Source organism: Pangasianodon hypophthalmus, chromosome 30, assembly GCF_027358585.1.
Source record: "Pangasianodon hypophthalmus isolate fPanHyp1 chromosome 30, fPanHyp1.pri, whole genome shotgun sequence".
In the NCBI taxonomy this organism is placed as follows: domain Eukaryota; kingdom Metazoa; phylum Chordata; class Actinopteri; order Siluriformes; family Pangasiidae; genus Pangasianodon; species Pangasianodon hypophthalmus.
The window spans coordinates 1,620,339-1,646,350 of NC_069739.1; the positions used below are offsets into that span (position 1 = coordinate 1,620,339).

General features: G+C 39.3%; 1 protein-coding gene across 11 annotated transcripts in view; it reads right to left on the reverse strand.

The window, feature by feature from the left end:
* The window catches only part of ptprk (protein tyrosine phosphatase receptor type K), a 148,424-nt gene that overhangs the window by 94,539 nt on the left and 27,873 nt on the right, over positions 1-26,012 (reverse strand). For all 11 annotated transcript variants that reach the window (XM_053231646.1, XM_053231642.1, XM_053231641.1 and 8 more), the window contains 2 exons: positions 15,340-15,462; positions 3,955-4,226 (listed from right to left, as the gene is read on the reverse strand). In XM_053231646.1, the coding sequence (XP_053087621.1) occupies positions 3,955-4,226; positions 15,340-15,462 (395 nt within the window). The remainder of the gene's footprint in view (positions 1-3,954; positions 4,227-15,339; positions 15,463-26,012) is intronic.

The following is a 26,012-nucleotide window of genomic DNA, read 5'->3' on the forward strand; positions in this document are numbered from 1 at the left end:
GCAATCCTCGTTAAAAAAATCACATCGCGAAACAAAAATCACATTCATACAATCATCAACAATCATCAACAATCATATTGCTGAAGATCCCAATCAGTCAGATCTCTCTGATCTGATCAAATGATTTTGATTGGATCCAGGTTAGAGAAGCCGCTAGGTAAGAAAATGACACAGACCTGCCAACCAATCAGAAACGAGCATTTTCGATGTTTTAACGTGCTTTACGGTAAATATTCCTTTTTTGATAGTTTGGACTTTGCTGGACAATTTAATTTTGGGTTTCTTTTTTTTTATTGTTCGATGTTGGACATTTTTGGTGTTTGGTTTTGGACAGGTTTGGTGTCAGAAAATGTTTGTGTTTCTTGGACAATTTTGGTGTTTGTTGGATAGTTTTGGTCTTTTTTTGGACAGTTTGGTTTTGGACAGTTTGGGGTGTGTGTTGGACAGTTTGGGGTGTTTGGGGTGTGTGTTGGACAGTTTGGGGTGTTTGGGGTGTGTGTTGGACAGTTTGGGGTGTGTGTTGGACAGTTTGGGGTGTTTGGGGTGTGTGTTGGACAGTTTGGGGTGTTTGGGGTGTGTGTTGGACAGTTTGGGGTGTGTGTTGGACAGTTTGGGGTGCTTGGGGTGTGTGTTGGACAGTTTGGGGTGCTTGGGGTGTGTGTTGGACAGTTTGGGGTGCTTGGGGTGTGTGTTGGACAGTTTGGGGTGTGTGTTGGACAGTTTGGGGTGTGTGTTGGACAGTTTGGGGTGTGTGTTGGACAGTTTGGGGTGTTTGGGGTGTGTGTTGGACAGTTTGGGGTGTTTGGGGTGTGTGTTGGACAGTTTGGGGTGTTTGGGGTGTGTGTTGGACAGTTTGGGGTGTGTGTTGGACAGTTTGGGGTGTTTGGGGTGTGTGTTGGACAGTTTGGGGTGTTTGGGGTGTGTGTTGGACAGTTTGGGGTGTTTGGGGTGTGTGTTGGACAGTTTGGGGTGTGTGTTGGACAGTTTGGGGTGTGTGTTGGACAGTTTGGGGTGTGTGTTGGACAGTTTGGGGTGTTTGGGGTGTGTGTTGGACAGTTTGGGGTGTTTGGGGTGTGTGTTGGACAGTTTGGGGTGTGTGTTGGACAGTTTGGGGTGTTTGGGGTGTGTGTTGGACAGTTTGGGGTGTGTGTTGGACAGTTTGGGGTGTGTGTTGGACAGTTTGGGGTGTGTGTTGGACAGTTTGGGGTGTTTGGGGTGTGTGTTGGACAGTTTGGTGAAGGCTGTTTGTCAGTGAAGGCTGATGTTTAACGGTGATGATTGGTGTTTGTTTAAATATGTGAGTGTTTGCTGGTACACTGGTGTTTGAGAACACCGGCACTGTGGCATTGTGGATGTGGGTGTTGGAGATGTAAAATACTGAATACTGAACGCTGGTGTTTGATGTGAAATCTGGGTGTTTAATGGACAATGCTGTTTATAGGTATAAGTTGGACAGTTTTTAAAAGTATTTTTCTGGTTGTTGATAGTGAATGTGCATGTGTGGCGGTGTTAGATGGTTCTCACCGCACTCTCAGTGTTTGAAGGTGAACACTGGTGTTTGATGGTGAATGCAGAGTTTGTTGTTGGAGAATGAATCATTTGAACCAGGTGTTGATCGTAGGTATTAGGATCGTATGATGCGTATCGTGAATAAACTGCTACAGATTCTACATGTTCTTTACGTGCTCATTTGCATATCTCAGTAGGTCAACGCTGAAAATAAGGACTAACGAGAAATATGCAGATTAACTGGAAAATATAAATATATAAACAAATATTTATAAAGATGGCTGTGCGTCTCGTTTTTGCCTCTCGTGGTACAGAATGTTCTTTAGCGCTAAAGTGAAAATATAATAAAATAAAAAATGAACAGACGTTAGAGAGTTAACGAATGACGAATATTCATTATAATGAATATAATTAGGGCTAAGAGAGAAGACCGAGATCAAGAGAAAGAGAAGTGCATGTGTGTGTGTGTGTGTGTGTGTGTGTGTGTGTGTGTAATGTAATTGACCCTGAGTAGCGTTTTGAGTACATGATTGACTGTAAGTGTGTGTGAGTGCGTGCAAGTGTGTGTGAGCAGCTCTTTGAGAGTGTGAAGAGCTCAATAGCAGGGTGGCATTTCCAATGCAAATAATCTAATTGCATAAACTGTCTAATTAAACACACACACACACACACACACACTCGTTCATGCCTTACACAACCTACATAATTACAGAATCCAGGACAGACCAGAGGAACAGGTGGAGACACAGACACACACACACACACACACACACACACACACACACGGTTCTCATCTCCGACAAATACACACTGTTACACGTCATGCTGTTTTGGCAAAGACCGAGGTGTTAGAAGACATGGTGTCAAAGTGGTTACTTTGGTAACTGTCATCAATCAGATCAACACCAACCAACCAATTAGATCTCCTGGTTTTTCTTAGACAGTGTCAGGTTTATAGGATTATTCTGGTGTTTGTTGGACAGTTTTGATGTTTGTTAGATAGCTTGGTGTTTGCTGGACAGTTTTGGTGTTTGGATATTTTGGCATTTATTAACAGTTTTGGTGTTTGTTGGACAGATCTGGTGTTTGTTGGACAGATTTGTTTTGGTGTTTGTTGGACAGATTTGTTTTGGTGTTTGTTGGACAGATTTGGTTCGGTGTTTGTTGGACAGATTTGTTTTGGTGTTTGTTGGACAGATTTGTTTTGGTGTTTGTTGGACAGATTTGTTTTGGTGTTTGTTGGACAGATTTGTTTTGGTGTTTGTTGGACAGATTTGTTTTGGTGTTTGTTGGACAGATTTGTTTTGGTGTTTGCTGGACAGATTTGTTTTGGTGTTTGTTGGACAGATTTGTTTTGGTGTTTGCTGGACAGATTTGTTTTGGTGTTTGTTGGACAGATTTGTTTTGGTGTTTGCTGGACAGATTTGTTTTGGTGTTTGCTGGACAGATCTGGTGTTTGTTGGACAGATCTGTTTTGGTGTTTGTTGGACAGATCTGGTGTTTGCTGGACAGATCTGGTGTTTGCTGGACAGATCTGGTGTTTGCTGGACAGATCTGTTTTGGTGTTTGCTGGACAGATCTGGTGTTTGCTGGACAGATCTGGTGTTTGTAGGTTGTGCAGTTTTGGTCTTTATATTTTTTTTGTCTGTGGTGTCTTTTGGATAGTTTTGGTGTCTGGGAGACATTGTTGGTGTTTTTTGATCAGTTTGGTGAATGCTGTTTGTTGCTGAAGGTTGGTGTTTGTTTATGAATACTGGGGTTTGGCGGTAAATGATGGTGTTTGGGTGGAAACAATGGCACTTGCTGGAGATTGGCATTGCTTTTGGAAAGCAGTATAGAATGATAGAATGAGAATGAATGCTATGAGAATGAGAATGTTGGTATTTGATGAAAACAAGGCTTCTGTTTGCTGGTGTTTAAGGGAGAACATTAGTATTCGCAGGATTAATCTGGCTTGATCGATATGAATGCTGGTGTTTGATGGTGAAGCTGTTAATGACTAACAGCTGTGGTGAATGATGATTTTTATATTTGTCTGGTGTTTGACAGTGGACATGTTTGCATGTGTGGTGATAAATGCTGGTACTGATGGTGATCTCTGTTGTATTTGGTGGTGTTTAAAGGTAACATCTGTTGTTGGAGAATTCAAGCATTAGCTGTATTAGACAATCGATGTTTTCCATGTCTTACTGAATTTTGGTGGTGCACGGTGCTTGCTCTATAGGTGATGGTGTTTAAAGGATGTGGTGTTTGCTGCAGAGGTGACCAAAGAGATTCCTCGGATCTGATTGGTAGACTCGAGTGTTGGTGTTTGATGGAGAAGTCTTATATACAGTACTAATCTATTTATCCAGTGCATGTTTGATTGTGAGTGTTCGTGTGTTGGATGTAGGATATTGGCGTGTAATGGTGTATTATGGTGTACAGTTAATGTAACTAATGTACCTGGTACTCGTTGGGCCAGAAGGTGCTGACGGCGAGCTCCGCCTTCCTCCACGTGCTCCCGGTGTGTGTGCTGATGTTCCAGATGGGATTTGCCACCGGGCCTTTGTTCACCTTGACCAGCACGTTCAGCGTTCCGGGACTGGACCCATCGGTGCCGTAGAGCAGGTAGTTAAAGTCGATGCAGTGCGTGTCGTTCTCCTTCATCACAGGCAGCTGAAGACGTGCTCTCTCCCCAGGGTCATGCTGGGACGAGTCCACCATCATGTACGAACCTGCAGGGGAGAGAGAGAGAGAGAGAGAGAGAGAAAGACCAGTATAATTTATCTCCAGAGATTTTCTAAAATATTATTTTTTTCATATTCCTGAATTTTTGCCAGTATCCGTGCCATTATAAATATTAGTTCTCATGACAATAAAACAACAAAGTAATGAACTGAGAAAATATCTATTAAAAATAAACTGATTTATGAAAACCACAGAGAGAGAGAGAGAGAGAGAGAGGGAGAGGGAGAGAGGGAGAGAGAGGGAGAGAGAGGGAGAGAGAGAGAGAGGGAGAGAGAGGGAGAGAGCTCAAAGGCGCAATATATTACACTGATTACAGTAGCAAAAATCTAATATATCTTTTAAAGGATTAGCAAGAAAATAATGGCATTGTAATAGTTTAGTAAACACAAATATCTGACAAATAAAAAGAAATGAATAATAATAATGAATTAATAATTACTTTATATTATATATTCTGGTGTGTAGTGTAACTAGAATACTGAAATACTGTAGGTTATATACTGTGTATGTATTGTATAGTATTATCTGGCAGACTGGCAGACAGAGAGACAGTGAGACAGAGAGACACAGAAAGGCAGTGAGACAGACAGACAGGCAGTGAGGCAGACAGACAGGCAGTGAGGCAGACAGACAGGCAGTGAGGCAGACAGACAGGAAGACAGACAGACAGGCAGACAGTGAGACAGAGAGACACAGAAAGGCAGTGAGACAGAGAGACAGACAGGCAGTGAGACAGACAGGCAGTGAGGCAGAGAGAAAGACAAACAAACAGACAGGCAGTGAGACAGAGAGAAAGACAGACAGACAGTGAGGCAGACAGGCAGTGAGGCAGACAGGCAGTGAGACAGAGAGAAAGACAGACAGGCAGTGAGGCAGACAGGCAGTGAGACAGACAGGCAGTGAGACAGAGAGAAAGACAAACAAACAGACAGAGAGACAGACAGACAGACAGTGAGACAGACAGGCAGTGAGGCAGACAGGCAGTGAGGCAGACAGGCAGTGAGACAGAGAGAAAGACAAACAAACAGACAGAGAGACAGACAGACAGACAGTGAGGCAGACAGGCAGTGAGGCAGACAGGCAGTGAGACAGAGAGAAAGACAGACAGACAGTGAGACAGGAAAAGGTGAATAGGTTCAAAAATCAGAGTGCGAATCAGCAGGAGTGAAATCACTGAGTTGAGATTTGAGGCTCTGATAAAACTAAGAAATATGCAACATAACACTCCAAACACAAACACGCCAGATTGGCCATCAGCACACACACACGCACACACACACACACACACACACACACACACGCGCGCGCGCACACACGCACAGGCAAGTCAACTCTCCCAACGTTGTTAAAGCTAAATCAAAGTGTGGAACGTTCACTGGCCCCAAACGCCATGTACTGATTACAAAACGCTCTCATCACCACCATCAACAACACGGAGAGAGAGAGAGAGAGAGAGAGAGACAGAAACAGAGAGAGAGAAAGAGAGAGAGAGAGAAAGAGAGAGAGAAACAGAGACAAAGAGAGAGACAAAGGGAGAGAGCAAAAGAGACAGAAAGAGAGAGACAGACAAAGAGATAGAGACAAAGGGAGAAAGAGAGAGAGAGAGAAAGAGAGAAAGTGTGAGAGAGAGAGAGAGAGACAGAAACAGAGAGAGAGAAAGAGAGAGCGAGAGAAAGAGAGAGAGAAACAGAGACAAGAGAGACAAAGGGAGAGAGCAAAAGAGACAGAAAGAGAGAGAGACAGACAAAGAGACAGAGCGAGAGAGACAAAGAGATAGAGACAAAGGGAGAAAGAGAGAGAGAGAGAAAGAGAGAAAGTGTGAGAGAGAGAGAGAGAGACAGAGACAGGCAGAGTCAGAGAGAGAGAGAGAAAGCATGAGCAGCATGAGTGATGTCGCAATCAGTATCTCAGACAAAGAGATGTAAATCAAATGTGCTCATTAGAATATTAGGCCACGCCCAATTAAAAATATTTTACACTATGTTCTCTCAAAGTTTGTGTCACTGTATCCTAAAAAAAAAAAACACGGTGCGCAGCTCTGTCAGTGCAGCGAGCCGAGGTTGTGTGTGTGTGTGTGTGTGTGTGTGTGTTTTCCACAGTGTGATTAGTGGTGAGAGCTGGTGTTGAGTGTCTAACCTTAATCACAGTGTCGGGGTCGTAATGCTACACCGCAGAGTGCTTTTAAAGCGAGTGTGTGTTCACGTTTCCACCCCTCTGTGGGGTTTAACTGCCTTCTGTAGCGCGCCTCGTCTTTCTTCCTGCTTTTTTTTTTTTTTTTTTGTTCTCCGTCTCGCACTCTCGCTCAAAAAATTTCTCTCCGAGTGAACGTGTGAAACCTGCTGTTACACTGCACACTATACACACACACACACACACACACACATTTCCTAACACCGTGCTGCTTCAATAAAAGAGGCGTAAAGTTTGTAGAAGGGAATAAAAAAAAAAAAAAAGAAAGAAAGAAAGAAAAGAAAAACGCTGTGTGTGTTTTCAGATTGTCACAGCGCCGTATGTTTGGGTTCAGAGACGAGACGATGAAAAGAATGTGAAGATCCACATGTACAGCGGAAATGAGGAACAGCTACTCGAGGCGAGGATGATGCATCGTTTGCTCATAAAATCGATATTGTTGATATTAGTAACGTTAAGATTTCCCTGATTTACTGACGTTAATATAAACAACCAGTTTTAATATTAGAAATCTTTTAATCTTTTTCATTTTAATTTTATAAACAAATATCACATATCAGTTGTGGTTGCACGTACGACTATATAATATCACGATAAATGATGTATGTAAATATAACAACACACTTTTCTGAGATATCTGAGAAATAATCCTTTTTTATAACTTTCTTTGTTTTAGAGTTCGGTTTATTTTGTTTTATTTTATTATAAAAATAAACGTGATCTGAAGCAGCTGATTTGACGTTAACATTTACACTGAATCTTTCATTCTTAGTTTTATTAACAAATTTCCTGCAATTTTCCGTCCTCAATCATTTCTTTTCATAGACGTTAAAAGATAATTTAAAAAATAAAATCGCAACCCTGCTGTTTTGCTCTCACTTTGCTAGCAAATATCAGAGAAGCGGAGTTACTGCCTCCAGCTCGACGCTGATTATTTTCCTATTACAGTGTTTTATTCCTCTTATACCTCAACAACTTACAAACAATTACTGTATTTATTTATTAAAAGAACAACACATCATTTCATGTTCTGTAAAACAACTCAGTTCCTGTTCTCACTTACGTTACAGCAGCTATAAAGTCAAAAAAAATTTTTTTTTTAAATAAAAACACTTAAAAAAAAACTTAAAGATACAGCTTTACCTCTGACACTGGAGACTCCTTCCATAAATATTATACTGTAATTATATGTAATAAACATCTCCTTACAGAAAACTTCACCATATTGATGAATGTTTTAAATCCGTTGATCAGTTTAGCGTCCGCCGTACTCGTCCCTGTGAATGAGCTGTCGCTATAGAAACGATAACCTGCTCTAGAAAATTCATCAGCACTAATCAGGATGCAGAACAGAGCAGCGCTGTGGTGTTACACACTGTGCTGGATAAGCGATCCTGACATTATTTAACGTGAACTGTAAATAAAGACGCTCCAGACGCTGCTCTCTTTCACAACTCTGGAGATTCGGGTTAAGAAATGAAGAGTTTTGGCCAAGAAGTTGTTTTTTTTTTTTGTTTTGTTTTTACAAAATTCTCTCTCTTTCACTCTTTCTCTCTCTCTCTCTCTCTCTCTCTCTCTCTGGCAGGAAAACAAGAGGCTGGAAATGTTCTGATGAATAATTTCAGATGTGCATTCCATTTTTCATCTCTCTTTCCCTCTGTTGTGTTGGTTCAGGCCCGAATCCAAGCTCGGTAATTAGTCTCAGCGTCTCGATTAGACGGCGCAGCCAATCAAAGGCATTTAAATAATCCAGCACGTCAAGCAAACAAACACGGATGGAAATCCTGCGCGAGGGTTTCCAGATCAGACCTGGCCTCCGGAGAGCCGCACCGACGCCTCGGCCTCTTTTCACGTTCCCTTATTTCAGAGTTTTACCCTCGATCTGACTTCACTTTGGCTCGGATCGGTTTCTCTCCACACGGACATGTTTTAAAAGCTGTACTTATGTTACAGAGAGATTTTACAGAAATGAATTAATCAGCTTTAAATTAAACTGGATTTTACTGAAAGATACACACGTGTGTACTGCGTCGTGTTTTTCTTGAAGTGAGTGTTTTTCCAACATTTTATCCTTATCTTGGCCATTACACACACACACACACACACACACACACACACACACACACACACACACAAAAAACCAACGTGGTTTTCTGTAGCTACTGAACATTGATCAGAAAACACACAATGTTACTTCGTTTTATAATAAAATAAACGTTAATATGGTTTTACAATGATTAGCAACACCTGTACACGTCCACATGTATGCACTTATCCAACCAGCTAATAACGTCGGTTGTTTAACTTTAGATTTTCACACACAATAGACTCTAGAGTTTACACAGAATGGTGTGAAAAACAAAAAACATCCAGCGAGGAGTAATTCTGTTTACGGGAAGCGGCTCATCGATGAGAGAGACCTGAGGAGAACGAGCAGACTGGTCCGAGCTGACAGGAAGGCTACGCTAACTCAAATAAACACTCTTTACAGCCGTGATGAGCAGAAAAGCATCTCAGAACCCACAACCTTGAGGGTGGAACAGCAGAAGACCACACTGGGTTCCACTCCTGCCAGCCAAGAACAGGGATCTGAGGCTCCAGTGGGCTAAAACACCAGGTAAGATCTCGTCCGTATTAAAGTCGATAACTGATCATGAACCACGAAATTTATTTTAATAAAAGCTTTCACAAATCTAGAAATCTAGACAGCTCATTAACGGCTGTCAAAAGTGTCGTTCTCACATCTTTTAAATTTCTTTGTGCTCAGTGGGTAAATTTATTCAAATTTTATTCGAACAAAAAAAGCATTGTAATTTTTTTTTTTTTTTTTTAAGAAAAATCCTTTTATCTTTGAAAGAACGGACAAAAATCAATCTGGGTCTATGGGAAAGAGGGGAGGGGGCACTTACTTTTGAGCATCAGCTGTGCAACTATCAATTATTTAAAATTTTCTATCAGATCAATGACACGATCAAGTTTTTTTCTACGTAGATTGACTGTGTTAATGATATAAAGTCACATTGTTTGGATTTTTTTTTAAGAAAAATAAATGAATAAATAAAGGAAAAGCAGAAAAACAATACGGAGACAGAAACACTTCATCATTATCTCCAGATGATTCTCGTCGTCAAACCAAAGCCGGCGTGTCAGCGCGTATCAAAACAAATGAGCTACGTGTCATGGCCGCTGTCACACTCCCCTCTGCGAGACATCACAAGATGGCTGTCACGCACACGTCTCTCCGCCTGTCTCTCCCACAATCCTCGGCTGTCATCCTTCCTCTCGTTTACTGCGCGAGAACACGCTTCCTTTTTATTGCTTTTTCTTTTTCCTATCAAAGGTTAAAATCAGCAGCGCTAATCAAATTCCATTTTTAGCCGTGTTTAGCTTGTGGGTAGAAACACCTACCCATGATGCATTGCAAAGGAAGCCTAGTGAAATGAGAAACAGGAGGGTTTTATACAGCTGTTCTGATACACAATCTGGCTACGATGCTAAGTCTGTAAACGAAACATGTTAGCTCTGTTACAGATTCTTTCTCTCTCTCTCTCTCTCTCTCTCTATCCTTCTTTCTTTCACTCGTGCTTTAATGACCCACATTACGACTCATTTCCACTTCCTCTGAGGGGACACGTCCCTTTTCTCCCTCTTTTTTTCCAGCCGTACGGATGTTCTGAGAGATGTAGAGCGTAACATGGCTGCTCAAGTGGAAACTCTGCTCTTGTTGCTAGCGTTTATTCAGAGTTCACGCTAGCTCAAGGTCCAGGTGAACGCTACGGAATTTCAGAGGATATGAAGTGTGTTGTTTCTGTATGAATTATAAAAATCTGGGAGATTTGAGTTAAACATGAGAAATGACTCTTTATCCTGTTAAACCTTTACCTTGTTAAAATTTCCACTTTATAAATAAACAGCGCTAGCAACAATTTTAACCAGCTAAACCACAACGCACTTATTTCAGATCAATACCATAAACATATTAGCATCAACTCAGAACAATGCTATCACTTTTTAAATGTAAATTAAAAGTTTTAAAATATGTTTTTAAATACTAGAATAGCTCTGACTATGCTAGTGCACTAGCGTAGATCTGACTGTGCTAGCAGAATATTATTGATCTTTTTTGACACTAGCACAGTGCTAGCTCCCATCAAATCAGACAAATGTTATCTACAGTGTCAAAAAAGATCAATAATATTCTGCTAGCACAGTCAGATCTATGCTAATGTACTAGCACACAGTCAGATCTACGCTAGTGAACTAGCATAGTCAGAGCTACTCTAGTATTTAAAAACATATTTTAAAACTTTTAATTTACATTTAAAAAGTATGCTAGGTATCACAAAAGGGTGGTCTGACACATGACCTTGGGTGACCCCATGACCCCTATCATGACCTCACGAAGTTCATTTAATACGCCATATGGAGTGAAATCAGATAAATGCTAATATATACAATCCTAGCGTCAAACTAACGCACGGCTAATATAAACTAGTAAACGACAAATGATCTGGTTCCTTTCAAGGTTCCTCTTCCTGAAGGTTCCATCGTAAGCTTGTTCACTGAGGGGTTTAAGGCTAAATCCGGCTAGCACTGAGTCAGACATCGCTAAATTTCTCAGTGTTGTGATACGCGGGGAATTTTGCAGACTCAGGAGTATGTATGGAAGACGTCGGGAAGATGAAGTGCACTTGCAGGGAGGACAGTAAGGGAGTGTAGCATGAACATGTATCCTGTTCTCCTGCTGTTACACAAGCATATGTTCTTGGCAGAAGAAATGGGGAGGGCGGTTGGGGGGTGATTTTTTTTTTCCCGCAAAAACTTTGCTATCTAGAGGACTGTCCTCTGTCTTGAATATAAAAGATTCCAAAGAACACACTGTAGAGATTAGACATTTACAGGAATTTGCCTCATTTATCATGTTCTAATAAACAGAACAGTTCTGGTTTAGCAGAATACGTTTTAGAAGCAGAGTTTAATTTACAACCCGGCAACCCACACGTTACTAAGCAGCAGGACACAAAGATGTTTTTGTGGAGGTCTCGCTTCAGGTCCATGCTAATTATCTGAGTGTTTTAAAGAAATGCGCAGATAGTTCAACTTCCTTAAGCTGAAATATTTTGAATATTCTTTACACAAGTGGCGGAGTATTTTTTCCTCCAATAAAACACATTCACAGGTCTAAAGAGAAGGCTTAGCGGTATTAGCATCAAAACAGACCAATGCTAACATTGGGTCCCCATGTTCTCAGGGTCTCATGTTCCAAGGGTTCTATCTATATTTCCAAATCACTATATTTCCAAGGCCTTATATTCCTAGGGCTCTTTATTCCTATAACCCTGTGTTCCCAGAGCTGCATTTTCCTAAGACTCTTTCTTTCCAAGGTCCTGTTTTTCCAAGGCTCTATGTTCCCAGGTGCAACATATTCCCAGGGCCCAATGGTTCCAGGACCCCAGGTGCCAAAGGAACCTTTTTCCGGGGCCCAATGGTCCCAGGACTTTATTTCTGAGGCCCTTTCTTCCCCAGTGTACTGGCAAAATAGGACCTATGTTCCCAGGTTCCATATTTCAAGGGCCCTATACTCCAAGGACCCTCTACTACCAGGACCCCTAATTTCCAGGACCCTTTACTCCAAGGACACCTATACTGCCAGGGCCCTTTATTTCCAGGACCCTATACTCCCGGGACCCGTTACTCCCAGGACACCTATACTCCAAGGACACCTATACTCCAAGGACACCTATACTCCAAGGACACTTATCTTCCCAGGACACCTATACTCCCAGGACACCTATACTCCAAGGACACCTATACTCCAAGGACACCTATACTCCAAGGACACCTATACTCCAAGGACACCTATACTCCAAGGACACTTATCTTCCCAGGACACCTATACTCCAAGGACACCTATACTCCAAGGACACCTATACTCCAAGGACACTTATCTTCCCAGGACACCTATACTCCAAGGACACCTATACTCCCAAGACCCTTTGGGTCCTGTGTTCCTATCACCTTATTTTTCCAGGACCCTATGTTCTGAGGTTCCATATTTCAAGAGTCCTAGGTTCAAGATTCAAGATTTTTATTTGTCACATACACAATTATATACAGTATATAACCTGCAGTGAAACTGATCTAAGCTAATGTACTAGCATACAGTCAGATCTACGCTAATGTACTAGCATACAGTCAGATCTACGCTAATGTACTAGCATACAGTCAGATCTACGCTAATGTACTAGCATACAGTCAGATCTACGCTAATGTACTAGCATACAGTCAGATCTACGCTAATGTACTAGCACACAGTCAGATCTACGCTAATGTACTAGCACACAGTCAGATCTACGCTAATGTACTAGCACACAGTCAGATCTACGCTAATGTACTAGCATACAGTCAGATCTACGCTAATGTACTAGCATACAGTCAGATCTATGCTAATGTACTAGCACACAGTCAGATCTACGCTAATGTACTAGCACACAGTCAAAAACATATTTTAAAACTTTTAATTTTCACTTAAAAGTATGCTAGGTATCACAGAAGGGTGGTCTCACACATGACCTTGGGTGACCCCATGACCCCTATCATGACCTCAGGAAGTTCATTTAATACACCATATGGAGTGAAAACATAGTTATATAGTTATTTCATAGTTATTTCTTATCTATATTTCCAGGTAGAGATCCGAATATCCCAGGACCTGATATTCCCCACACCCTTTATTCCTCTGGTCCTTTCTTCTCAGGATGCTATGTTGTCCAGGGCCATATGCTCTCAGGACCCTACATTATCAGGAACCTTTGGCTCTGCTTCTGTCTCCAACCCGTGCTCTTCAAAAACACGATTTATTTCCACCGCTACGCCTCTGAATGGAATGCAGCCCGGTGCTAAATATATAAAACTAACACAAAGAGTAATAAATTGTATTAAACTTGGACTACGCTGTAAAGAGGCTTTTATCCCAGCGCACTCATAGAACCTCGGCCTCGTGACCTTCCCCCGTCCCTGTGCGTGATTAATTACCTAATCTTGCGTTAATTAGGAAATTTACCTGCGAGTGAAAAGCGCAGAACCTCCTGTGTTAAAAAAAAAAAAAATTAAAAACCGACTGGCTAAGTGTTTGAGAGGTGAATAGCCAAGGTCGAGCTTTCTCTTTCTTCCGCACGGTCACCTCCTACGATCTGCGCTAAAGTGCTTTTAATTTGACAGCGTCTTTGTACGAGAAGTTTTATACGGCTACAGAAATGAGAAAAGCTCCTTACCCTGTGAGAAATTACACAAGGACTTAAAAGAGAAGGGAAAAAAGAATTAGCGACTGCATTACTGATTACAGGAACGCGCTCTGTATTAGCGTGATAAGCTAGCTACATTAACAAGCCTGAGCTAAGAATCCATTTTAAAGCTAATTTTAATACAGTGGTGTGTTTACATGGAGAGAAAAAAAAAAAGCCTTGAGCTTGCATATTAGTCTTGCTAACGTAATTTACACCCCTCGCCCGTGTGCTAATAATTACGGTTTCATATGCTACGATGAACCTGCTAAATAATAACACTTTTCCACAGACCTGGAATTTACATACAAGTGAAAAAAAAATACAACAAAAACAAAACAAGATTAATGATTCTAATAATGGACAAAAGATTAGTGTCATGATAATGAGGTAATGCTAATTCAGAGTGCATTGGGTGCTAAAACAAGCAAAGTGATCTTATGCTAATCAAAAATGTGCATTGAAACCAACTTATTATTATTTTTTTTTTACAGAGCATCTGAGTGAAAAATATAATTATTTGAACACACATTACAGCTACAAACACAAATGCTAATGCTGCTAGTTCAAATAGTTAGCTTAGTTAATCTTACCACTTCAGCTGTACTTATTGAACGTTGTTAGCAAAAGCGTGCAGCTAGTAATGTTAAACTAAGCACTATATAATGTAATTAAAACCAAGCACTAGCAAACTGGCTAATATTATAACCAGCATATTGAAACCTGTAGCCGATATTGCTAACAGGCTAGCTAAAATTAGGCTAATATATATATATTTTGTGTAAAGCAGTAAACAATGTCGCTAACATTTCAATTCTCAACTAGCTAATGGATTAAATTACATAATAGTTAGCTTAATATTATCTAATTTATTAGACATATTGGCTAATGGTTTATATAAAAGTTAGTCTAATATTAGCTAGCATATTAACGACATTGTTCCTTTACAGTGTATATAAGATAGCTTAATATTAGCTAGCTTGTTAGCGACATTGTCTACAGCTACAGCTACATTATATGTAAGTTAGCCTAATATTAGCCAAGTTGAGAATTAATAGGTTTAAGACTAAACAAAGGAAGTAGTAGCCTATATATTTTTATTATCAATAATTAATTAGTGAAATTAGTTTCTGCTGTTTATTTATTCTAAGCTTCTCAAAATGGCTGAATGCCAGACTTGTCTGTTAGCTGTTGATGCTAAGTGTAGTGACGGTATAATTTTAGCTGTTCTGTGTGTGTGTGTGTGTGTGTGTGTGTGTGTGTGTGTGTGTGTGTGTTTATATATAATTTATCAACACATTTGAGGGAAATGTCAACATTCCGGATCATTCTGTTTCGACTCGAATGTCATGACACGTAACGGCTACATGCTAGTGACATCGTTAGCCCCGGTCATTAGCTAGCCTGTGCACTGTGTCTGTGTTTCCTTGTTGCTTAGCAACAGTGTTTTCACAACCAGTTGAACAAGAGTGGTTTTTAAGACCATTTTGACAATTTTTGACCGTACCGTGGAATCCTTTAGGTATGTGTGTGTGTATGTGTGTGTGTATGTGTGAGCGTGTTTATGTATGTATGTGTGTGTGTGTGTGTGTGTGTGTGTGTGTGTGTGTGTGTGTGTGTGTGTCACCTTGAGGCAGTTCAGGGGACAGGTAGGGAACTTCCTGAGCGCTGACATGCGTCCAATCAAAATCGTCGTACGGATCCTGTTGGTAATCACACTGCGCGGGTCCGTCATCGAACGAGCAACCACCTGGAAACACACACACACACACACACACACACACACACACACACACACACACACACACATGGATAATGAGACACTTCTACGAGAAAAGTTACACACTTGTACACCGACCTGAGAGAAACACACTGCTGTCCTCCTTGTCTTATATATTCATCTCTCAACAAACACACACACACCACACACACACACACACACACACACACACACACACACACACACACACACACACACACCACCCACAGAAAAAGCCTTCACTCACTTATTCCGCTGCTGTTGGATGAAAAACTCCGCCATCTGCACCCACAGTTAGGGTTTTTATTATTTAAAACAAATGTCTACAACTAACCAGATTGTATTTATTAAGACATCAGAGTTAATTAAAAGAATTAAAATATTAGAAATTATTATTATTATTATTATTATTATTGTATCTATTTCAAAAAAAGAAAGCTTACAAGCACAATAAATGACTCTACTGGTTAGCGATCGATGCTAAAGTGTAATTAGAGTGTAATTCTAGCGTTTCTGTGGGATTTTTTAATCATTTATAAACAGATCTGAGAGAAATGTTGACGTTCCGGATCGTTCTGTTTCAATCCCGTCACTGTTACGTGTAGCGGCTACATGCTAGCTAGATCCCCCAGTCGTAATTTAGCTCATACACCTTTAATGATTATTGATTATTGATTAGCAGTCAGTCAGTCAGTCAGTCAGTCGTCTCACACCCTGGCCTCAAACGCAGCTTCCAAAATATATATATATATATATATATATATATATATATATATATATATAAAAATAAAATCAAAATATTTTAAGAATGTAAGAGCTTAAACTTTAAAGAGTTCATTATCTTAAAAAAAATTCATATTTTAAAAAATAATAAAACACGAAGGAAGAAATAAAAGGTGCAAAATTAAAAGAACTAAAAAAAATGATAAGGATAGTTTTTTTTTTTTTTGTTTCGTTTTTTTTTTTTTTACATGAAATGCTACAAAAGACGTCAATTTGAACGGCTGCAAAATGCTTTAAAAAAAACCACACAATTTTACGCAATTATCAAAATGTTTACAAAACAATAAACAAGCACCGGAACAAATACGCACTTTTCTTTTTTTTGTCCTCTTAATTTCGTCCTTTTAAAACAGATGTATTACTTTCTCTTTAGAGTTCTGCAGTAGGTAAATACGATTATATATATATATATATATATATATATATATATATATATATATATATAAATTATAATACTAATTAAAAGAAAAATAAACAATTGCACGATTACCTAGCCCCGCCCCCTGTCAAGAGTTAAAATTAAAATCATTTTAATAATTTAATTTGATTTAAAATAAATAAATAAATAAGCTTTTTGTGAAATTTCAGTTTAATAAAATTTGACTTATAAATTAAATTTATTAGCGTTTGTAACCCATCTGCACGCTAATCCTCCTGAGAAAGTTTCCAAAACTATCTATTGAATTTAAAAACAAAAATACACAAATATATTACAAAAAATATGATGAATAACAGCAATAAATAAAATTCATAATAATACATTAATCTCAGAAATGCAATCCCTGAAGCTGTAATGACAAAAAAAGCACAGTGAAAATTGTCTGTGTAATCGGCAGATGGTAATTTATTTTAATAATCAGAATCTCAAATAAATATCAGCATCCAATCGCTGCTCGGGGGGCCAAGCACTTTTTATTCTTTTTTTTTTTTTTTCCCTCCAATTAAATTTAGTTTAAATGATTAACAAAAAAACAGTATGAGTTTGCTCATAGACAGAAAACACATCCTGTCTGTTCTTCTCATCTTATCTTTGTGTTTTTTTAATTCAGAATCTGATCACTGCACTTTTTTTGTTGTTGTTGTTCTCGATTTTTTCCTGTAACTTCCCAACTCCGGCGAGAGGACGGAAAACAGGAGCACGGAAACGAACGCGTGGATCATTTTTCTGGATCTAATTCTGGACTCGGGGAAAAGATTCACTACTGATGCTGTGTGTGTGTTTGTGTGTGTGTTTGTATGTGTGTGTGTGTGTGTGTGTGTGTGTGTGTGTGTGTGTGTGTGTATGTGTGTGTGTGTGTGTGTACTCGGTTGACAAGATGGTAGGCAAAAAGAGAGAGCACAAGAAACAGAGAGAGAGAGAGAGAGAGAGAGAGAGACAGAGAGAGAGAGAGCTAGCTTCAGGACACTGTCATCCTTCCCTTTTGCCGTTTCTCTCCTTCTGTCTCTCTTTCTCTCCATTACGTGCGAGACGAGTGCAAAAACAAACTCTTGAAGCCTGCCCTGTATGAAATGTGTCAGAGACTGCCGAGAGAGAGAGAGAGAGAGAGAGAGAGAGAGACTTAATGACTGTGACACCGCTGGCTGATTCCTGTCACACGTTCCTCCTGAGGTCATAGGTCACCTCCTAGAAGAACAAAAATACACTCTGCTGCAGAGAACACGCCAAACACACAAACACCTCCATCCCTGATCCGATCCTCCAAACCTCTCCATCTCTCTCTCCATCTCTACCTCTAGCCCTGATCCAAACCTCTCCATCTCCATCTCTATCTTCATCCGTATCTCCATCACTATCATTATCTCTGATCCAAACCTCTCCATCTCCAGCTCTCTCTCTAACTCCATGTCCATGTCCATCTCTACCTCTAGCCCTGATCCAAACCTCTCCATCTCTATCTTCATCTGTATCTCCATCACTATCATTATCTCTGATCCAAACCTTTCCATCTCCAGCTCTCTCTCTATCTCCATCCCTGATCCAAACCTCTCCATCTCCAGCTCTCTCTCTACCACTATCTTCATCTCTATCTCCATTCCTGATCTAAACCTCCAAACCTCTCCATCTCCATCTACATCTCTACCACTGTCTCTATCTCTATCCCTGATCCAAATGTCTCCATCTCCATCTCTATGTCCATCCCTGATCCAAACCTCCAAAACTCTCCATCTCTATCTCCATCTCCATCCAGACCATACTGACATCTCCACTTGTCTTGTTCCACGCTAGAAAGCTTTCCATGTGCACATTATTAACATCTCTTTCCTAGAATACAATGTTTTTTGCACGTCCATCAGTTTCTGTCTCCAAAAACTTCTCCTGAGCCCAAACAACTCTCTCAGACCTTCGTTTCTCCAACCATCTTTGGGATTTTCTCTCCAAACATCCATCCAAACCCACAAAAATCTCCAGAACGTCTTTCTGCGATCCACGAAATTCTAAATCTTCCAAAAGCCCAGAACATCATCATCATCATCATCATAGCCTTCAAAGGCTCTCAAACCCACAAATCTTCTTAACTCGGAGATTTTCCAAATCTGTGAAACCACAACAGACATTTCTCTCGGCTTCTGGCTGACGGTATCGAGTAGGAAAAAAAAAAAAAGAAAGAAAAAGGCGGAAACTCGGTTCAAATGCAGGTCTGATATTTTCTTCTGACAAATACAGAAAAATAATGATACAATAAAAACAGAGGGATTTACTGCCTTCATCTGTCATTCGTGGAGTGTGTGACTGATCAATACTCGCCTCCTGGGGTGATTAAGTGCGAGTAAGCGTTCTCATCACGCCGTAATTAATCTTCCTTATTTACCGTTTTGTGCGTTTTGTATCACATTCGCTTCAAGGCTTTCTGAGAAGCCTGAAAAAATACATAAATCATCTTAACTGCGCTTCTAATTCTGTGTGATTCAGTAACGCTGCTTCGTAAGCGGAGCGAGATCCTTCATTCCACACGTCCGACTTTTCATTTTCAATCAAAGTCTTTAATCGGGATCTCACCATCATCCAAGCTTCAGATCCGCACTGGAGCAACACGACGTCGAAATCACGATAAACTGCACCACAATACACGTTTCTCAGATCGCAGGTATCGGAATCTTTTCAAAATTTTAACAATAATAATCATAAATTTTGATTCGAAGCAGCCGATTTGATGGTAAAATAATGTTTCAGAAAAGTTTAAATTATTCAGAATTTTTATTTAGAAGTAAATTTTTAGTAAATAGTGTTATTTTTAAACATTTTAAACAAAAATATATTTAAAATTAAATTTATATTTGTAAATCTTTTATTTTTCTAGACATTCATTAAATTCAGCTTTTCACTTTTTTTTTTTTGTTTTGCTGCCATTTTTTTTTTTTTTTAGCAAACGTTTAAATCGTGATACAGGCTGAATTTTTTTTCCTTATTATTATTAAATCATCGTTAAAAATCTAATTTTTAACAATTTTAAAGAAAAAACTATTCAAAGTATTTTTCTAGACATTATATAAATTCGGCTTTTCACAGTTTTTGCTTTTTTCTTGCTTTACTGCCAGCTTGTTTATATCACGAGACAAGCTGAAATTATTTTTCACTCTTTTTAAAAAAAAGTGTTCCTTTTTTTTTTTAAATGTCAATGAAAAAATATGTTAAAGAAATTAACTTTTCTAAACATTAAATAAATCCAGCTTTTCACAGTTTCTTTTTTCCCTTGTTTTGTTGACAGCATGTTAGCAAATTTATATCATGACACAAATTTATTTTTCCTTCTTATTAAATAGTAAAAATATTTTTGAAATGTTTTTTGTTATTTTTTATTCATTTTTCTTGCTAGACATTAAATAAATCCAGCTTTTCACAGGTTTTTTTTCTCATTTTGCTGCCAGTCGGCAAACCTTTATATTATTGATACATTTTGTGTATTGTGATGTCATTTTTTTTTTATCGTATCTCGCAAAACTGATGTTCAGATGTTTGTATAAAATATCTCATATCCACGAGAACGTTTAGGTTCTACTGAGGCTTTTCCCTCAGAGTGGAGCAGAGTTACGGACGTAATCCAGACACGTAAATCCGTAAAAGAAAAAAAAAAAAAAACAACCTGACTGACGTGACGGATTCGTACGGGATTAACATCTCGGAGAAATTCCAGGAAGGTGGAAAATGAATCCTGTCTGAACAGGGCTTCAGTCTTCAAACAGAGATTTAAGGGTTTTTACTGGGTGAAAGTGTTCTAGCTCTCTGAAAAGGAGGCTGTAGGGTTCTACACAGAACCTGAGAGGGTTCCACGTAAAGGACAGGGTTCTACAGCTGCGCTCCTTTTAAACGAAACCGAACAGCATTTTAAGTTCACGCTGTAACAATATGGCGGATTATCGCAGTGTATCGTACATCCAGTTATCCACATCACATCAATATTATTTATGAAAGAAAAAAAAAAACACGCTATGTTTCTCACACCATTTCAGATCCTCGTCTCCAGAGAGAAGAGTTACACGGATTAAATTCGCAAAAAGCCCTTCGCATCGCTCAATCCTCCCTGTTCGTTATCACCTCTGGAGAAAAAGGTCAGATCCTCGACGCTGAAACATCCTCTGACCTTTTTAGAAGTCTGCTGCGATGTCAGAAATAAAAAAGGAAAAGAAATTTACATTTTAATAACAGGCCAAGGAAGGTGTTAATTAAACGTGTCTCGCGTTTCTACCCTTCATCTAAATCACTGAACTTCCAGCGCTAAAATCCTGACCTGACTTTATTCATCACGCTAACACTGTTTCACACAATTAGATTTCTCTTAAACTAAAAAAAGAAAAGAAGAAAAGAGTTAATGGAGTTAATATCGGGTGCTAAGTGTAATGACAGTGTAATTGTAGTCATACGGTGTGTTTTTGTCGTAATTTACCGACGTTTCTCGGAGAAATGTTGATGTTCCTGACGTTTCTGTCACATTTCCACATGCATTGCATCGTTACGTTGTCCAAATAAAAGTTTTAACAGCTACATGCTAGCTATGCTTTAATCCCGGGGAAATAACAGGAAGCCGTCTTTCAACTTGTGCAGTTGCGTAGAAACAGCGTTTTCTCAACTTATATCCTTATATCCGCTATCACGTGTTTCATTTACCGTTTCAAACAAAGTTACGAATTTTTCTTGGCATTCATGAATGACAGAAAAGTCCAGAAAAACAAAAATTCTACTAGATTTGAGCTAAAAATTAATTTATTGCAGCTTTATCATCAACTCATTATACGATACACTGCAATATTTAGCGTGTACAAGATTGTTAGCTATGTTCTAATGCTAATTTATCGTGTACGCATTTTAAAAAGCATCACATGACTTTCTCAAAGAATTCACAAAGGTTCTGACTAAAGAAGATATCATTAGGGATAACATTTTTTTTCTTCTCAGACCGAGTTTTTGGTACTCGCTGGTACCGATACTGATACCGAAACGTCTAACGTAAGTAGCATTTATCAATCGTGGATTCAGGGAACCTTCTACGTCGCTCTGTTTACATTTCCCTGGTTAAACCAGCAGCCATGAAAAGCATACACATGTTCATGCACTTAGGCTACTAGCCTCTTTCTTTATAACATTAGAGAGTGGATTGTAAATGAAGTGCATTAGCTAGCTACGTTAGTTAGCTTGTTTCGAGGAGAGCGAGGTTTGTTTGCGACATTTTGTCATTTTCATTGCATCAAAATCCCTCAGCTTCAAGATCATTAAGAACAACATGCTGAGTAAGAGCTTGTAATTTTCACGTAAAGAGCATTTGCTGCTAGCAACGATCTCCTCGTGTTGAGTTTTACGTTTACTTACGAAGTTTTACTTGTATTGTACGAATAAACAAGCGAATAATAAATTGGTAAATAAATCACTAAATCAGTAAATAAATAAATTAAAAAATGTAAGTAAATAAATCAACAAATACATAAGTAAACAAACAAAATGAATTCAAATTTAATACATAAGTAAATAAATATACAATTACGTAAATAAGTAAATAAATAAATAAACAAACTGCGTTTAATGTAGCTAGCTTGTTGAAAATTAAAGGGAAAATAATTTTAGCACATCAGCTGCTCGTTATTCATGATGTTATTTTACATATTTATGTTTTAAGACGCCGCAGTTCCTCCTCGTGATATTTTCAGAGCTCTGATATTTAATCGTGATATTTTCTTTGTCGTCTGTTCGTAAGCGTGACATCGTAACACTAGGATCACGTCACACGTCAACATGTTGGATTTTTTTTTACGAGTAAATGAGTGCAGTAGCGGCATTGATGCGTGCGTGTGTATCTATGTACGTGTGTGTATATATATATATATATGTTTGTGTACGTGTGTATGTATATATCGTGATGAAATCAGAAGCCGCACTACAGGTTTAGGCGAATATTACGATCTAAAAGTAACGTATTGTCAGATATTAAGTGTGACCCGAGTGAAGTTGTGTTACTTTCTGATAACTGATGAAATAAAAAAAAAAAAAAACACCTCTTCAGATGCCGAGCTGTCAATCAAAACCCGAGGAAAATAAACTCGTCGCCTATAAAGTCAGGATTCAGCTTAATTCTCCTGACATTTCAACAGCGCAAACACATCCAAAAAAAAAGTGCAGGAATGTTTGAGCACCTCTCTCTCTCTTTCTCTTTCTCTCTCTCTCTCTTTCTCTCTCTCTCTCTCTCTCTCTTTCTCTCAGACTGAGTGGAAGAAAATCTCGCATTACCACAAAACTCAAAATTAATAACTTGTCAACTTAGCGGCGTTTAATCTCCGATTTAAAGGTGTTGACTCGACGCTGCCCGGGTTTCGAGCGTTTCTGCCTGCTGACATCAAATGAATGCAAATGCAGAGAGAAGCCTGGAAGAAGAGAGGGAGAGAGAGAGAGAGAGGGATTGAGAGAGAGGAGGAGATTTTTCTCTCCATCGTGTCAAACCGTGAGCGGATTCTCCGTATGTAAATCAGGGAAGCGGCAGCGTGACTCTCTCATCCGGCTCTCGGGCTGAAAAGGCCGACAAGACCCTCTCTCTCTCTCTCTCTCTCTCTCTCTCTTTCTCTCTCTCTCGACAGTGTAGTGCATGTCCTTCTCTCATACGTTTCCCATAATTCTGTTCATGACAAGGACTGCTTCAGCGGCGTACACGCTTTTCCTCCCTTAAAGCACAAAACCAGGAACACGATCTGCAGGAAGAAGCGAAACAAAATCCACCTGCGCTACAGACCTTACAGGAAGAGGGGGCAAATACTTTCGAGTGGCTTCCAATCCATCAATAAATAAACAAACAAACAAACAAACAAATCAGTCAATAAATCAATATGTAAATAAGTTACTGAATAAATCGCTAACAAAGAAAACATAAGTAAATTTGAAAATAATTTAATTAATTAAAAAAGTAAGTAAATATGTAAGATATTAAATCAATAAATAAACAAAAAATCAATCAATAATTCAATATGTAAATAAGTTAATTATTATAAGTTATAAGTTAACTAACAAAATAAAAACATAAGTAAATTTGAAAAATAAATAAATAAATTAATTAATTAATTCAATAAACAAACAAATCAATAAATCAATACATAAGCAGGTTAATGAATAAATCGCTAAAAAATGTAAAAAGTAAATTTGTAAATAAATAAATAAAGTAAATAAATAAATCGCTACAACATTAAAAAGTGAGTAAATACGTAAGACAGTAAATCAGTAATTTTTAGAATATTCTTGTCCTGTTTTCAGCAGCAATGTGTTTTCTTCATTCTATTTTTTTCCACCAAAATTATTTAATGAATTTTTGCCATTTTCAAAACCAAAAAACATAAAATGTTACTATAATTTATGCAACAGTTATCAATAACCTCGTTAATAATCAGCGTGTCGAGTCGGAAGTGTACGATGCTAATTCAGTTTGTTAGTTTAGTGTACGATGCTAATTTAGATGATAATATTATTTATAATAATTCTCCAGTAATCTGTCCTATTTATGTAAAAACTTCAGCTTCACACCTACACGCTGTGCTCGGTCCCACACACACACACACACACACACACACACCATCTCAGACGCTGGACCGTGTCCAGAGCGCCGGCGTCTCTCACGAGCACTTGGTTATGAAATAATTGTAACAGAACTCCGACTCGATCAGCGTCTCGCTCCTGCTCTTATCGATCAGCTGCTCCTTAACTAGAGACCGTAATTTTCTCATTACGTTCCACTCCTCCTCCTCCTCCACAACAAACCCACACACACCCACACCCACACACACACACACACACACACACCCACACACACACCCACACACACACACACACAGCTGCCGCTTTCTCTGAGAGTTCACTTTCCAAAATGTCCTCCACTACAACACGGATACAGGACGAGTTTCCACGGTAACGATATCCTGCGCCGTTAACTATCCTGATCTATCGTTTACTCGATGATCAGCCGAGCGTTTACGCACAAACGCTCCGTATGAAAATCCTCAGCGCGACGCTAACGGCTCCAGATGGGCCTTTAATGGCCAACATGGCCACTCTAGCTGCAAGGACACTAGCCGCCTCATTTGCATACTAATCTACGGCTGCGCATATTCATGACCCGCTAATGAAATAATGGCCTGCTCTTCATTTGCATAATAAAATAATTATCGTGTGTGATAAAGCTCGAGGGTGACGTGCGTCCACATCGAAGAGATGAAAAGATACGTTAATGACTCTATCGGTGAGGGAGTGAGCGCTACACACACACACACACACACACACACACTCAATAAAGAAATGTTTACACACTAAACACATTAGAGAGACGCAGCAAGGTTTTCATTCTATAAAATCAGTTTACATGATGCTAAACTGGTAGCCATAAACTTCCATTACTGACTAGCTGCATTAGCGCTAGAGCTTCAGGGCATAAACACAACAAACACGACTATATACGCTGAGAGAGAGAGAGAGAGAGAGAGAGAGAGAAGGATAGACAGACAAAAGAGAGAAATGGAGACAAAGTGAGAGAGAGATGGAAAGAGAGAGACATATAGAAGAGAGAGAAAGAGAAGGAGAGAAATGGAGAGAGACCTACAGAAGAGAGAAAGAGAGACAGACAGGAGAGAGAGAGAGAGAGAGAGAAATGAGAAAAGAGAAAGACAGACAGAAGAGAGAGAAAGAGAGAGACAGGAGAGAGAAAGAGAGAGACAGAGAGAGACAGAGAGAAGGACAGAGACAAGAGAGAGAAATGGAGACAAAGTGAGAGACAGATGGAGAGAGAGACATACAGAAGAGAGCGAGAGAGATGGAGAGAGACCTACAGAAGAGAGAAAGAGAGACAGACAGACAGGAGAGAGAAAGAGAGAGACATACAGAAATGAGGAAAGAGAGAGAGAGACAGAGGAGAGAAACAGACAGAAGAGAGAGAAAGAGAGAGAGAGAGATGGAGTGAGACATACAGAAGAGAAAAAGAGAGAGAAAGATAGAGCCTTTGTTTGGACTGAAAATGGCAAAATCTATTTCTAATATCAGACTAATCACACGCAGAACACCAGCCACAAAATCCGGACAAAATCAATTCTAATCCATTACCAACAAAAGCAGTTTACTGGCTCTGTGCCAACATTCCATTCAGATTCAGCAGAGGAGGCGTGGCCTCTGTGTCTGTCAGTCACAATAAGGAGGCGTGGCCTCTGTGTGTCAGTCACAATAAAGGAGGCGTGGCCTCTGTGTCTGTCAGTCACAATAAAGGAGGCGTGGCCTCTGTGTCTGTCAGTCACAATAAAGGAGG